Source organism: Hemiscyllium ocellatum, chromosome 21 (assembly GCF_020745735.1).
Source record: "Hemiscyllium ocellatum isolate sHemOce1 chromosome 21, sHemOce1.pat.X.cur, whole genome shotgun sequence".
Classification (NCBI taxonomy): Eukaryota; Metazoa; Chordata; class Chondrichthyes; order Orectolobiformes; family Hemiscylliidae; genus Hemiscyllium; species Hemiscyllium ocellatum.
In genome coordinates this window covers 65,247,291-65,263,634 of record NC_083421.1, presented here as the reverse complement: position 1 = coordinate 65,263,634, position 16,344 = coordinate 65,247,291, and the positions used below count along the sequence as shown (strand labels likewise).

The 16,344-nt window shown below is 47.4% G+C and overlaps 1 protein-coding gene across 2 annotated transcripts in view; it reads left to right on the top strand.

Moving 5' to 3' along the window:
- Positions 1–16,344, top strand: part of LOC132825971 (collagen alpha-1(V) chain-like) — a 499,923-nt gene that overhangs the window by 139,821 nt on the left and 343,758 nt on the right. For both annotated transcript variants that reach the window (XM_060841664.1, XM_060841663.1), the window contains exons 3-4: positions 2,061–2,274; positions 3,535–3,697. In XM_060841664.1, the coding sequence (XP_060697647.1) occupies positions 2,061–2,274; positions 3,535–3,697 (377 nt within the window). The remainder of the gene's footprint in view (positions 1–2,060; positions 2,275–3,534; positions 3,698–16,344) is intronic.

Genomic DNA, 16,344 nt, shown 5'->3' with positions numbered 1-16,344 from the left:
TGAGTAACAACAACCTGCAAGGGGATGAAGTGTTCCCCAAAGACTGTGATTGGATTTTATGAAGCATCTCAGAAAAGGAGAGTGTCTCAAATGGGGAAGGCCCGAGGCTGCACAGGAAGAGGTGAAATCAACAGAACAGGCAAAACACAAAATTAAAGGATCATGCAGGGGCTGGAGGGGGTGACAGAGATGGAGAGGGGGTGTAGGGGCTGGAGGGGGTGACAGAGATGGAGAGGGGGTGTAGGGGCTGGAGGAGGTGACAGAGATGGAGAGGGGGTGCAGGGGCTGGAGGGGGTGACAGAGATGGAGAGGGGGTGTAGGGGCTGGAGGGGGTGACAGAGATGGAGAGGGGGTGTAGGGGCTGGAGGGGGTGACAGAGATAGGGGGGGGTGTAGGGGCTGGAGGAGGTGATAGAGATAGGGAGGGATGTAGGGGCTGGAGGGGGTGACAGAGATGGAGAGGGGGTGTAGGGGCTGGAGGGGGTGACAAGGATAGGGAGAGGGTGTAGGGGCTGGAGGAGGTGACAGAGATAGGGAGGGGGTGTGGGGGCTGGAGGAGGTGACAGAGATAGGGAGGGGGTGTGGGGGCTGGAGGAAGTGACAGAGATGAGGAGAGGGTAGGGTCTGGAGGAGGTGACAGATAGGGAGGGGTATGGGGCTGGAGGAGGTGACAGAGATGGGGAGGGGTGTAGGGGCTGGAGGAGGTGACAGAGATGGGGAGAGGGTGTAGGGGCTGGAGGAGGTGACAGGGATAGGGAGGGATGTAGGGACTGGAGGAGGTGACAGAGATAGGGAGGGGGTGTAGGGGCTGGAGGAGGTGACAGAGATAGGGAGGGGTGTAGGGGCTGGAGGAGGTGATGGAGATGGGGAGAGGGTGTAGGGGCTGGAGGAGGTGACAGAGATAGGGAGGGGTGTAGGGGCTGGAGGAGGTGACAGAGATAGGGGAGGGGTGTAGGGGCTGGAGGAGGTGACAGAGATAGGGAGGGGTGTAGGGGCTGGAGGAGGTGACAGGGATAGGGAGGGATGTAGGGACTGGAGGAGGTGACAGAGATAGGGAGGGATGTAGGGACTGGAGGAGGTGACAGAGATAGGGGAGGGTGTAGGGGCTGGAGGAGGTGACAGAGATAGGGGAGGGTGTAGGGACTGGAGGAGGTGACAGAGATAGGGGAGGGTGTAGGGGCTGGAGGAGGTGACAGGGATAGGGAGGGATGTAGGGACTGGAGGAGGTGACAGAGATAGGGAGGGGGTGTAGGGGCTGGAGGAGGTGACAGAGATAGGGGAGGGTGTAGGGGCTGGAGGAGGTGACGGAGGTAGGGGAGGGGGGTAGGGGCAGGAGGAGCTCGGGGACTGTCCCTTTGTGCAGTGCGTACCCAGATTGGTTGTGGTTTGATTGCTTGAATAGGTCCATGCATGGCCTGGAGGTGGGCAGGTCCGAGTTGATGAGAGGGTCCCCATTGTTGTGTGGCTGCCCTGTTTGCCACAAGTGTTGGTATGCAGCATGTGTGAGGGGACAGGCAACACAGTATCAGATACCCATGGGTTTCCGCAGAGTGAAGGGTGGAAAACAATGGAAAGGATGTTGGCTCTGGTGAACCCGGACCCTGGGAGTTCCACAGACTGATCCAGATCCCAGTGATCATAGAGATCACAACAGGATCAAAGATCCCATCAGAGTGAAGTCCCCCTGCACTATCCCCATCAAACCCTGCCAGGGCAGGGATGGCATATACTCGGGACAGCATGAGGTTCAATGCAGAGTCCAGCTCCTTCGATACTGACCCCATCAATTCGTCCTGTTTCTAGAGTAAAATAAAGAGCTGCAGCTGCTGGAAATCTGAAACAAAGTGGAAACAGCTGGAGAAACTCTGCAGATCCGGCAGAGGTCCTCCTTGGGTCAAAAACACGGTTCATGTTCTGACAAAGGGCCACTGGACTCAAAACGTTAATTCTGTTTTTCTTCCTGTTTCTAGAACAGTACTGAGATGATTTTAAGTTGTATCTTGAATTTGTTTGTGAATCAGCTGACCATCATCATGACTGTGACATCTGGTTATTTTTCAGATTCAGCATTTCCTGAGGATTTCTCCATCTTACTGACAGTTCGTGCAAGGAAAGGAAAGGCCTCCTTTCTCCTATCCCTCTACAATGAGCAGGGCATCCAACAGTTAGGCGTGGAACTGGCTCGCAGCCCCGTTTTCCTCTATGAAGACCAGACAGGGAAGCCAAGCCCAGAGGAATATCCGGTTTTTAATGGAGTCAACCTGATTGATGGAAAGTATGTATGCCACCCACTCCTGGGCTCTATACTATAAAACCATAAAGAATGGGAACAAGAATGGGCTGTTGGGCCCTTCGAGCTAATCTGCCATTTAATTGGATCATGACTGGTCAGATATTCCTTACATTCACGTTCCTGCATTTTCCCTGGAACCGTGATTCCCTGACTGATCAAGAATCCATCTTTCTCAGCCTTATATATACACGAGGATTCTGCCTCTGCAGCTCTCTCTGTGGCAAAGCCTCGCAACCCTCTGAGTGAACATATTTCTCCTCATCTCAGTTAGAAATTGGTGCTGCTTTATTCTGAGACTGTGTCCCTCTGGTCTGAGACTCTCCCCTCAGCACTGACCCTGTCAAGCCCCTTAAGAATCTTGGATGTTCCAATGAGCTCACCTCTCATTCTTCTCAATTCGAGTGAGCAGAGTCCCAACCTGTTTAACCATTGCTCACAAGACCTTTCTGTATACCAGGAATCATCCTATTACCTTCTCTGAACTGCCTCCAAAGAAATAAAATCTTTCCTCAGACAAGATTGCTCACTGTACCCCAGATGTGGTTGCACGATCATCTGGCACAGTTGCAGTAAGACTCCCACCCCCCTTGAGATAGGGGCTTGCTTTTTCATTGACTTTTGTGTTGTCTGTAAATTTAGCAAAGAATCAGCTTGGTTTCAGGGGCATCTCGAGGGGAATCGTGGTCGTAAAAAGTACTTTCATAAAGTTTTGTTGATTTTCAACTTTGTTTTAACATTAATTTGCATTAATTACATAAATTGCTTTCAGGCCCAATCCATGTCTCCCAGTCCTTGATGTCTGCCTCCCTCCTTGACCAGATGTGACAAATTAACTTGAGTCTGAGGTTGCTGCTTGTTATAGAGGTGTAGAAATACCTATCCCCTAGCCTGCAGCCTTTAGCCTCAACTGGGGAGCTCCTCAATGCAGCTGACCTGCTTTGTGGACCCTCTGGACAGCGAGATCATCAATAGATTCTTTGGCGAGATCATCAACAGATTCTTCTGCTGCGTGTGCTCATTTGGAATGATCGCTCTTTCGCTCTCCTCTTGTTCTCTTTCTCTGTGTCTTATTTGCCCTCTGTCACCCGCACTCACTTTCTTTCCCTCTTGCGCTCTCAGTTTTTCTTTGTCTTGCACAATCTCCTTCTAACTCATGCTCTCTATCTGCCATTCTCTTTCTCTGTATCGCTTGCTCCCTTCCTTTTCTTCTCTCTCATGTTCTGTATCTCTGTCCTCTGGCAGATGGCATCGGGTAGCGATCAGTGTGCACAAGAAGACAGTCACCATGATCCTGGATTGCAAAAAGAAGTTCCAGAAATCACTAAACAGGAGCAAACAGCCCGAGATCGATACAAACGGAATCATTGTGTTTGGAACACGGATCCTGGACGAAGATGTCTTTGAGGTTAGTGCTTTCATACTCATATTTCAAAGTCTCGAATGATTCCCCATTGTTCCCCAAATCACTTGCAATTATTCCCAGTGGTGATCCTGAAAGTGTTGTACTCTCTTACATGTGCTAACCCCAAGACCCAAGTCATTTCAATGCAGTATATAGAGGGTCCTGTTCGGGAAGGGGCAAACAGGGCAGTACAGGTGACGGAACTGTCAGTGGGAGAGCACTTTGGGGCCAGTGACCGTAGTTTGATTAATTTTAAAATAGTTATGAAAAGGGACAAAACTGTTCCACAGGTTCAATTTCTAAACTGGGGCAAGGTGAATTTTGATGGAATTAGACAGGAGCTTGCAGGGGTTGAATAGAGCAGTTTGGGACCTCTGGCACCTGGGAGATCTCTAAAAGCAAAATAACTTGAGTTCAAGGTCTATCTGCTCCTGTGAGGGTGAAGGGCAAGGTTAGCAGGAATAGGGCTCCCTGGATGACAAGAGATAATGAGGCTTTGACCAGAAAAAAGAAGGAGGCATGTTTCAGGTCCAGGTAACTGGGATCAAAGGAATCCCTGGACGTATACAGGGAACACAGGATTTTACTGAAGAAGGAAATCAAGAGGGCAAAAAGAGGGCGCAAGATAGCCTTGGATTAGATGAGTAAGGTGAATCCAAAGAGATCCTTTAATTATATTAAAGGAAAAAGAATGTCTAGACAGAGAAAAGTGCTCCTCAAGGAGCAAAGTGGACGTGTATGTGTAGAACTGCGGGAGATGGGCGAGGTCCTCAATGAATATTTCTCCTCTGTGTTTACCGTGAGAAAGACATGAAGACTTGGAAACGTGGGGAAGTCCATGGTGATACCTTGGGGACAGTCCATATCACAGTTGGGGACATGTTGGATGTTTTAAAATGTATGAAGGTGGATAAATTTCCCGGTCCTGACCGGATGTATTCAAGAACCCAGCAAAATAGTGGTGGCCCTGGCTAATATTTTTGCAACATGATTAGCCACGTGTGAGGTGCCGGAAGACTGGAGGGTAGTGAATGTTTTACCCTTCTTCCAGAAGGGCTACAAAGAGAAACCTGGAAACTATAACCCAGTAAGCTTAACACCTGTGGTAGGTAAGTTACTTGAGAAGATTCTGAGGGATAAGATATACATTTGGAAAGACAGGATTTGATCAGGAGTAGTCAGAATGGCTTTGTGAATGGGAGATCATGCCTCACAAATGTGTTAGATTTCTTTGATGAAGTGACCATGAAGGTTGATGAGGGCAGGACGGTCGATGTAGTCTGTATGGATTTCAGTAAGGCCTTTGATAAGGTTCCACATGGTAGGCTGCTCCGGAAGGTTAGATCACATGGAATCCAGGGTGAGGTGGCAAATTGGATACAAAATTGGCTTGATGGGAGAAAGCAGAGGGTAATAATGGAAGGAAGCTTGTTGGACAGGAGACTGTGACTAGTGGAGTGTCTCAGGGGTTGGTGTTGTTATACATATCAATGATTTGGATGAGAATGTAAAAGGCATGATTGGTAAGTTTGCAGATGACACTAAAATATGTGGTATCATGGACCGTGAGGAAGGTTATCAGAAATTGCAGCAGGACCTTGATCAGCTGGGGAAGTGGGCCAAGAAATGGCAAATAGAGTTTAATACAGATAAGTGTAAGGTCTTGCATTTTGGAAAGTCAAATCAAGGCAGGAATTTCATGGTGAACGGTGGGACTTTACGGAGTTTAGTGGAACAGAGGAACCTTGGAGTTCAGGTTCACATTTCTCTGAAAGAAGAGTCCCAGGTAGACAGGGCAGTGAAGAAGGCTTTTGGTACACTGGCCTTCATCAGTCAGGGCAGTGAGTATAGAAGTTGGGAAGTTATGTTGCAGTTGTACAGGACATTGGTGAGGCTGTACTTGGAGTATTGTGTTCAGTTTTGGTCACCTTGCTATAGGAAGGATGTTATTGAACTGGAAAGAGTGCAGATGAAATTTACAAGAATGTTGCCATATCTCAACAATCTGAGCTGTAGGGAGGTGTTGGACAAGCTAGGACTTTTTTCTTTAGAGTGTAGGAGACTGAGGGGGGATCTTATAGAGGTGTATAAGATCATGAGAGGCATGGATAGGGTAATTGCACTCAGTCTTTTTCCCAGGGTTGGAGAATCCAGGACTAGAGGACATCAGTTTAAGGTTAGAGGGGAAAGAATAAAAGGGAACCTGAGGGGAAATGTTTTTACACAGAGGGTGGTACGCACATGGAATGAGCTGCCAGTGGAAGCGGGTTGAGGTGTGTACATTAATAACATTCAAAAGGCATTTGAACAAATACATGGATAGGAAAGGATTAGAAGGATATGGGCCAAGGGCAGGGAAATGGGGTTAGTGTGGATAGACATCTAGGTCGGCATGGACCAGTCTGGGCCGAAGGGACCGTCTCCGTGCTGTAGGACTCTCTGACTGTGTGACTGTAGTGAGTTGTTGGAGAATGTACAAGGGGAATTTACTAGAATTGTGTCAAACAGGGGACAGACACCAAAGGTCAGATGGTCTACTGCTGCTCCAATGTCTCATGCTGTTATGAAAGGTTTACAGGTACACAATACCATCAAGAAGAATCAGTATGGCTTCATGAAGGGGAAATCATACCTGACAAATGTATTAGAATTCTTTGAGAAATTAACAAGCTGGACAGATAAAGAAGAAGCAGTAGATGTAATATATTTTGGACTTTCAGAAGACCTTTGATAAGATACCACAAGTTTGGCTACTTAATAAGATAAGAGCCCATGGCATTGAGGGTAGCATTTTAGCATGGACTGAGGATTAGGTAACAAATGGGAGACAGAGAGTGGGATAAGGGGGACGCTTTCAGAATGCCACCCTGTGATTCATGGAGTGCCACAGGGATCAACGCAGGGGCCATAATTATTTACAAAATATTTTAATGTCTTGGATGAGCAAAGTAAATGTGTTATTGGCAAGTTTGTAGATGGCAGAAAAATAGATGGGAAAGCAAATGGTGCGGATGACACAAAGTATCTGCAGAGGGATATTGACAGGTTAAGTAAGTGGGCCAAAACTTGACATATGGGGGATGTAATGTAGGAAAATCTGAGGTTATGCATTTTGGCAGGAAGAATAGGGGAGCTAAATATTATTTAAATGGAAGCAAGACTGCAGGAAACTGCAGAGCAGAAGGATTTGAGAGTCCTTGTGCATGAATCATAAAAATCCAGCATCTAAATTCATCAGGTAATCAGGAAAGAAATGCAATGTTGGCCTTTATTTCAAATGGAGCTTTTGCTAAGACTATACAAGGAATTAATCAGTCCAGAGTTGGAATACTGTGAACAGTTTCTGCTCCTTATCCAAGGTAAGATTGGAGCTAGTCCAGAAAAGGTTCACTCAGCTGACCCTGGTATGGAGGGACTGTCTTATGATTGGGGGGTTGGGACAGTACTCGTTGGAGTTTAAAAGAATGAGACCTTATTGAAACATTGAAGGTCCTTCAGGGGTCTTCGCATGGTTGATATGAAGAGGTTATTTCTCCTTCTTGAAAAGTCAAGGGTCAGAGGGCATAATCTCCAAGTAAGAGGTCACACGTTTAGGAGAGAGGTGAGGAGAACATTCTTCTCCCAGACTGGTCAATCTGTAGAATTCTTTTCTACAAAAGACTATCAAGACTGGGCCATGAAGTTTATTGAACAAATAGAATCGAATAGTTTGTAATTGCAGTTGCTCTCTCTCAATCTGAAATTCTACCATGTTGTGTTCACAACAGCCCCAGAAGATCCTTAATTGTGAGATCCCTTATTAATGTTATGTCAATACACATGGCAAAATTTCAAATAGCCTGTTGCCAGCTCGGTTTTGCCATTTACTACTCTAAGGAAAAATCGCTGATTCCCTCAACAAATTTGTTTTTCCCCATTGCCCTTGTCTTTCTGATTTGTCCAGTCAATATGCAGATTAAAGTCACCAATGACAGCCATAGACCCCTTCTCACATGCTCTCCATAATGTCCTGATTTATATTGTAACCCACAGTGAGTCAGCTCTTCATGTGCCGAGAGTTGGCTTTGACCTGTGACCTTGTTTCCTTGCGCCTTTTCATTTCTGCTCATGCACATCACAGTCCATTGCACCGAGATCACAATTCACCCCAGCAATGATACCATCTTTTGTTAACAACGCTACCACACCTTTCATTTTTTGCCTAGTTTTCCAGACTGCCAAATACCTTTCCACATTGAGTTCCCAGTCCTGGCCACCCTATAACCACATCTCCATAACAGCTATTAAGTCATATTAATTTATTTCTATTTGTGCTGTCAAATCCATTACCTTGTTATAAATGCTGCGTACATTCAAACAAGAGAGCCTTAAAGTTTGATTTTTTTTGCCATTATTACTCTGTTTTGTTCTAATTGCTGCTGTTCTCTTCTGTGTTTATTTTCTGTCTTTTCTATAACACTTTGATCATCTTTCGCTCTTCACAGCCTGAATCTGTGCTGTCTTGTTTCTTTATGACTTTTTAACATGAAGGGTTATTGCAGAAAATAAAAGCTCATGGTGTAGAGAGTAACACATTGAAATGGAAAGGATTGGCTTGCTAACAGGAAACAGACAGCAGGCATAAATGAGCTCCTTGCCAGGCTGGCAGTCTGTCATGGGTGATGTATTGCAGTGGTCAATGCTGGGGCCTCAACTGTTTACAATTTATAGAAATGATTTGGATGAAGGGATGGAAGGTCTCATTGCCAAATTTGCTAATGATTCAAAGATATGCAGGAGATTCAGTGATGCAGAGGGCAGAAGGAGGCTGCAGAGATATATAGGTCAGCTAAGTGAATGGGCACAGATCTGGCAAAGGGGTTATAATGTGGGAGAAAGTGAAATTGTCTATTGTGGCAGGAGGAATGACAAAGCAGCACATTATCTAAATGATGAGAGATTGTAAAGTTCTCAGATGCAGAGGGATGTGGGTGTCATTGCGCAAAATTACAGAAAGTTAATGCAGATACAGCAAGTCATGGGGAAAGCTGATAGAATGTTATTTTTTGTGAAGAGGATTGAATTCAGAAGTCGGGAGGTTATGCTGTAATTATACAGGGCACTGGTGACACCACATGTGGAATACTGTCTAAACTGCTGGTGACCATACTTATGGGAAAGATGGTAGTGCATTTGAAGCAGTTAAGAAAAGGTTTACCAGACTTACACCTGGATTAAAAACCAAAAGAACTGCGGATGCTGTAAATGAGAACTGAAAACAGAAATAGCTGGCAAAGCTCAGCAGGTCTGGAAGCATCTATGGAGAGAAATCCGAATGTGCTCTGAGAAAGGATAACTGGACCTGAAATGTTAACAATGATTGCTCTCCACAGATGCTGCCAAACCTGCTGAGCTTTTCCAGCAATTTCTGTTTTAGTTTTATACAAGGGTTGGGTGGATGGACAGGCGAGACTTGTATCTACTGGAGTTTAGAAAAATAAGACGTAACTTGATTGAAACATATAAGATTCTGCGGGGTCTTGATAGGGTGGATGTGGAGAGTATGTTACCTTTTGTGGGAGAATCCAGAACAAGTTGTCACTGTTTAAAAATCACTGCTCGCCCATTTAAAACAGGGAGGGGGGATAAAACATCTTCTTTCAGAGAGATGTGATTCTTTGGAGTTCTCCTCATGAAAAGGTGGTGGAAGCTGTTTCTTTGAATATTTTTAAGGAAGAGGCAGATGGATCTGGGATAAACAAGAGGAAGAAATATTATTGGAGGTATTGGGAAATATGAACAAATCTAGCCAGCAATGATTTTATTGAATGGGAAATTGTGTTGCTGTATTTGAGAGGAGTCTGGATAAGTGCATGAAGGAAAAAGGAATGGAAGGGCATGAAAATAAGGTGAAGTGAAGTTGGGTTTAGAGGAGAAACACCAGGATGGATCAGTGGGCGGAACGTCTTGATTATTGTGTGAATCTATGTTGGGTCTTGTTGTTTCATTTCTTTTATCAAGGTGGGCTGTCAATGTTTGTTTTGAACAGGGGGTGCTGCTAGAAGGCTTGCTTTAGTTGCTCACCTCACCCCTACACCTTGATGTACTGATTGTAACAATGTCAGCCAGGTGGACCTCAGAGGATATGAGTTCCCTGATTGGGGCTGTAAACCTGGTCCAATCAGAGAGCCCTGGCTGACATAAAAGGATGAATGCCAGGGATATTGAGCCCCTACATGCCTGACTCAGAGAGAGGCAGTGCTGCTGTCAAGGCTACGCGTCTGTAAGTAAAGGGTGATTGGTGATGAGATGCTGCCCTATGAACAGCTACTTCACCTGAACACTGCAGCAGTTCAAGAAGGCAGCTCCCCATCACCTTCACCAGGGGCAATTAGATATGGACAATAAATGCTGGGTGCAGCTTCCATGAACATGTTTTTTAAAAGACATTTTGGACTGCAGTTTAATAACATATCCCTGATTTTCATCCTCAACCCATGGTGGGAATGTTTGAACCTGGAATCGTGTGAGTCACGGCTGTGAGTGCTAACACCTGAGGCCAGCTCCTTGCACCTTGAGAAAGTGGGGGTGAGCTGTAGGCCATAGGCAGTAGATGGTCCCACAATGGCCTTAGGGAGGGATTTGCAGGATTGTGACTCAGTGAGGTGAAGATAGTGTTGAGTGACTGTCTGCAGGAGGAAAAGACAAGCGGAAGCTTCCTGAGCTCAGGCCAATGATTGGATTGAGAGTCATTGCTGAAGCTTGGGTTTTGAAGGAAGGGAGATTTGTTTTTGCTGATGAATGGATGGAGAAACATATGGTGGTCAGATGCTGGAGCAATGTAATCAATGCCCAGTGAAAATAAAGAGATTGCTAAATACTTTGAAGGAAGCCTTTGCCCAGGGGATACCTTCTGTCACATTTTGATCCCTCAATCTCTCACCAGCTCGCCCCAGTGGACAGACTGACAACATGGGAGTAACAAGAAGATGGATTACTGGGCTAATGGTAGGCTACTTTGTAGTGTGGATGAACAGAGGGATCTTGGAGTCTATGTACACAGATCTCTGAAAGTTGCCACCCAGGTAAATAGTGCTGTGAGGAAGGCATATGGTGTACTGGGCTTTATTGGCAGAGGAATTGAGTTCCGGAGTCCTGAGGTCATGTTGCAACTGTATAAGACTCTGGTGCGGCCTCATCTGGAGTATTGTGTGCAGTTTTGGTCGCCATACTATAGGAAGGATGTGGAGGCATTGGAACGAGTGCAGAGGAGGTTTACCAAGATGTTGCCTGGAATGGTAGGAAAATCTTATGAGGAAAGGCTGAGGCACTTGGGGCTGTTCTCATTGGAGAAGAGAAGGTTTAGGGGAGATTTGATAGAGGTGTATAAGATGATTAGGGGTTTAGATAGGGTCGACACTGAGAACCTTTTACCGCTAATGGAGTCAGGTGTTACTAGGGGACACAGCTTTAAATTAAGGGATGGTAGGTATAGGACAGATGTTAGGGGTAGATTCTTTACACAGCGGGTTGTGAGTTCATGGAATGCCCTGCCAGTAGCAGTGGTGAACTCTCCTTCTTTATGGTCATTTAAGCGGGCATTGGATAGGCATATTGGGCTAGTGTAGATTAGGTAGGATTCGGTCGGCGCAACATCGAGGGCCGAAGGGCCTGTACTGCGCTGTATCTTTCTATGTTCTATGTTCTATGGGAATGTGCTGTTCACTTTGCACAAAGGCTGGTTTACCTTCTCATCGCACCTTCTACAGTCTTAGCATGTCTCAAAGTACTTCCCAGCCAATGCAGAAAGGTCTGCAGTGTCATCACTGTTGTAACATGGAAAACATGACAGCCATTTGGTACACAGCAAGATCCCAGATACAACAGCATGTTCATCACCACATCAGCTGTTTTCAATTATTGTTACTGAGTGACCAATTAAAATCAAGGACACTGGAAGTAACTGAGCTCTCTGCTATTCTTCAATATAGTGCAAACAGCCCCCAACAGTGTGGCACTCCCTCAGCACTGACCCTCCAACAGTGCCCACTCCCTCAGCACTGACCCTCCGACAGTGCCCACTCCCTCAGCACTGACCCTCCAACAGTGCAGCACTCCGTCAGCACTGACCCTCCGACAGTGCGGCACTCCCTCAGCACTGACCCTCCGACAGTGCGGCACTCCCTCAGCACTGACCCTCCGACAGTGCCCACTCCCTCAGCATTGACCCTCCAACAGTGCGGCTTTCCCTCAGCACAGACCCTCCGACAGTGCGGTACTCCCTCAGCACTGACCCTCCGACAGTGCGGCACTCCCTCAGCACTGACCCTCTGACAGTGCGGCACTCCCTCAGCACTGACCCTGTGACAGTGCGGCACTCCCTCAGCACTGACCCTCCGACAGTGCGGCATCCCTTAGCACTGACCCTCCGACAGTGCCCACTCCCTCAGCACTGACCCTCCAACAGTGCGGCTTTCCCTCAGCACTGACCCTCCGACAGTGCGGCACTCCCTCAGCACTGACCCTCCGACAGTGCGGTACTCCCTCAGCACTGACCCTGTGACAGTGCGACACTCCCTCAGCACTGACCCTGTGACAGTGCGGCACTCCCTCAGCACTGACCCTCCGACAGTGCGGCACTCCCTTAGCACTGACCCTCCGACAGTGCGGCACTCCCTCAGCACTGACCCTCCAACAGTGCAGCATCCCTTAGCACTGATCCTTCAACATTGCAGCATCCCCTCAGCACTGACCCTCTGACAATGCGGCACTCCCTCAGTGCTGACCCTCGAGCAGTGCGGCACTCCCTCAGCACTGACCGTCCGACAGTTGGGTGGTCTGCCATAAGGGAGATAGAGTTATACTTCATATTTTCTGATGTAATGTGCCTGATGACTAAGTGATCCTGTGCTTGCTCAGTAACATGGGGAGACGGACTCAGCTGTTTGCCAAAAATCTCCAGTTTGATTGTTGGACTGAGGCCCAGCTGGAATTTTAAGAGGCCCTTAAAGGACATGTTTCATATGTGAAATAAGTAGGAAGTAACCCAATGAAAACAGTTGTTCCAAGAAAAGGAACGAGAGAGGGAAAGTGGGATGAAACATGGAGTGTGGTTAGGGGTGAAGGTGGTTTGGAGAGAGAGGGAAGGGTAGACATGGGAGGGTGAGAGTGAGACAGACAGAAAGTGTGATAGAAAGAAGGAGAGGGACAGGAACCACTCACATTGATATAGTTTTTGTTATGTTCAGCTTGCAAAGTCCAAAAAAAATTGCAGCTTTGTTTCTCTGTGAGTCGTTTTCACTGATTAGAGACTTGTCAGAACATGTCAGAGAGTCACAGAGTCTACAGAAATCCCATTGTTAACTGTTTCTGCCAAGTTTAGCATCAAGTGATCCCAGGAGGGTGTTTGTACAGAATCACTGAAAGGATGAACCTCACTCAAATGCAATTCACTGACCCTCCGACAGTGCGGCACTCCCTCAACACTGACCCTCTGACAGTGCAGCACTCCCTCAACACTGACCCTCTTACAGTGCAGCACTCCCTCAACACTGACCCTCTTACAGTGCAGCACCCCCTCAATACTGACCCTCTGTCAGTGCAGCACTCCCTCAACACTGACCCTCCGACAGTGCGACACTCCCTCAACACTGACCGTCCGACAGTGCAGCACTCCCTCAGCACTGACCCTCTGACAGTGCAGCACCCCCTCAACACTGACCCTCCAACAGTGCCCACTCCCTCTTCTCCCTCTGTACTGAACCTCCGACAGTGCAGTGCCTTCTCAGTCCAGCCCTCTGAGTGGACAGTGTTGTTTTCAGTGTTGCAGTTGGGTGAGAGACTTTGGAGCGGATCCTTTGCCCCTAAGCTTCCTTCTTGAAGGTGAGTGCTACCTGCTGAGGAACAGCCATTATCCTTAATCTGTTTCAGAATTGATTGTGGCAATGATCTTTCTTTTACATTTTATTAAAAAGATTTGCTCTTGAAAATTTCTTGATCATTATATGGGCAATTGAAGCAAGTCCCTCGTATTTCATCATCATGGACTGTGCAGTGAGCAGCTAATGAGGAGCAGGCTTGTGCCTGGACTCGAGAACAGTGGGAAGCTTCAGGAAAAGCTGCAGCTGGGAAGCACATTTAATCCATTCTCATTGCTGAAAATGATTAGGATTTCTGCCAGAAACAGTCCAGGGAAGGGGTATTTACTGGGCCAGTCCATACTCCTACTGGCAATATCCCACACGTCACCCTCCTGACATCGTGGCCCATCTGAATATCTTAATCCTATTCATGTTTCTGTAAAAGATCCTGTTCCAGGCTGGAGGGCGGGGTATACAGCACAGCAAGATCCCAAATCCAGTCAGCTTTAGTCAGCTTTCAGAAAGCCTACTAGTTGAGGATTCTAGAGCTAGGGGACATAGTCTGAGAATCAGGGCCACACTGTTCAGGAGAGATGATGGGACACAAACTTCTGCACACAAACTGGTTTGCAATTCTCTTCCCCAAAAGCAGTTGATGCTGGATCTGTTGTTAATTGTAAATCCAAGGTAAAGTATTGGTGAGCAAAGGTATGAAGGGATATGGGGCCAAAGGCAAGAGTGTGGAGTGAGGCCACAGATCAGCCATGGTTTCACTGAATGGCAGGATCGGCCAAAGGGATTGAATGGCCTCCCCGATTCCTATGTTCCTATGAATGGGTCCAGAAATCAGAGATGGTTCGAAGCAGAGCCCAGCAGAGTGAACCGTTAGCTTGGTCTAAATGCAGATTGCTGTCCTCATCAACAAAAGGAACCTGCAGCGAATGCAACATGTGACTCCAGATGGAAATGGAGGGGTTGATAGGAAATGGCAGCAACCAGACTGGGTGATATTTCTTGTCTCTCAGTCGGACCCACATGCAGTGAAAGCATTTTTGAGAATGGTTTAATTTGGCTGCCATTCCTGTGCTGGAAGCTTTTTGTTCTACATTGGCTTGGCATAGAAAGACAGCCTTGTATTTACATAACGCCAGAATAACTGAGGTAGCTCCAAAATACTCAACAACCAGGAATCCATGTTTTGAAAAGTAGTTACTGTTGTAATTTTGGAAACAGAGCAGCTTTTTATGCACAGTAGGATCCCACCAGCAGCATATAAAATAATGATAAATGGGTTATCCAGTTCTTCAGTCTGGTTAATGGAGAAATATTAGTCATCAGTACCAGCGATTAGCACACAGGTCTTTTCCAACACACTGCCACAGGAGGTTTCAGTCATGGAAGACCGACCCTTACTTCACATCACACTTGCAAGGCAGAATCACTGCGAGTTCAGCACTCCCTTACGCTGACCCTCCGACAGTGCGGCGCTCCCTCAGCACTGACCCTCCAACAGTGCGGCACTCCCTCAGCACTGACCCTCCGACAGTGCGGCACTCCCTCAGCACTGACCCTCCGACAGTGCAGCGCTCCCTCAGCACTGACCCTCTGACAGTGCGGCGCTCCCTTAGTACTGACCCTCCATAAGTGCGGCATTCCCTCAGCACTGACCCTCCGACAGTGCGGCACTCCCTCAGCACTGACCCTCCGACAGTGCGGCACTCCCTCAGCACTGACCCTCCAACAGTGCGGCGCTCCCTCAGCACTGACCCTCCAACAGTGCGGCACTCCCTCAGCACTGACCCTCTGACAGTGTGGCACTCCCTCAGTACTGACCCTCCGACAATGTGGCACTCCCTCGGCACTGACCCTCTGACAGTGTGGCATTCCCTCAGCACTGACCCTCCAACAGTGCAGCACTCCCTCAGCACTGACCCCCTGACAGTGTGGCACTCCCTCAGCACTGACCGTCCAACAGTACAGTGCTCCCTCAGCATTGACCTTTTGACAATGTGGCACTCCCTCAGCATTGACCCTACGACAGTGCATCACTTGCTCAGTGCTGACCCTCTGACAGTGTAGCACTCCCTCAGCACTGACCCTCTGACAGTGTGGCACTCCCTCAGCACTGACCCTCTGACAGTGTGGCACTCCCTCAGCACTGACCGTCCAACAGTACAGTGCTCCCTCAGCATTGACCTTTTGACAATGTGGCACTCCCTCAGCATTGACCCTACGACAGTGCATCACTTGCTCAGTGCTGACCCTCTGACGGTGTAGCACTCCCTCAGCACTGACCCTCCACAGTGTGGTGCTCCCTTCGTACTAACCCACCACAGTGCAAAATTCCTTTATCACTGATTCTCCAATAGTGCAGTACTCCTGCTGTACTGACGCACTGACAGTGCAACACTCTCTCAGCACTAACCCGGCAATAGTATTGCTCTCCCGTAGCACTCCGACAGTGCAGCACTGTCCTTTTGACATTGTGGCATTCCGTCAGTACTGACCCTCTCCTTTGGGACTGTATTGTTAGTCTGTAGTATTGTTCTGAAATTGAGAGAATAGAAATTGCTCACACAACTTGTGCCTCAGAGTCGATATGCTAATTTTCAGAATCAACATTAAACTCAAATTCCACAAACTCTGACATTGTGGTAAATAATCCCAGAGTCATTAATTCAATGAATGGAAGAGGAGATTTTTCAGGCTTACTAATCAATATTGATTTCTCAACAAACCCCACAAAAACAGATTATCGGATCATGCCCATACTACTCATTTGTTTTGGATCCGGCTGTGTGCCAGGTAGCT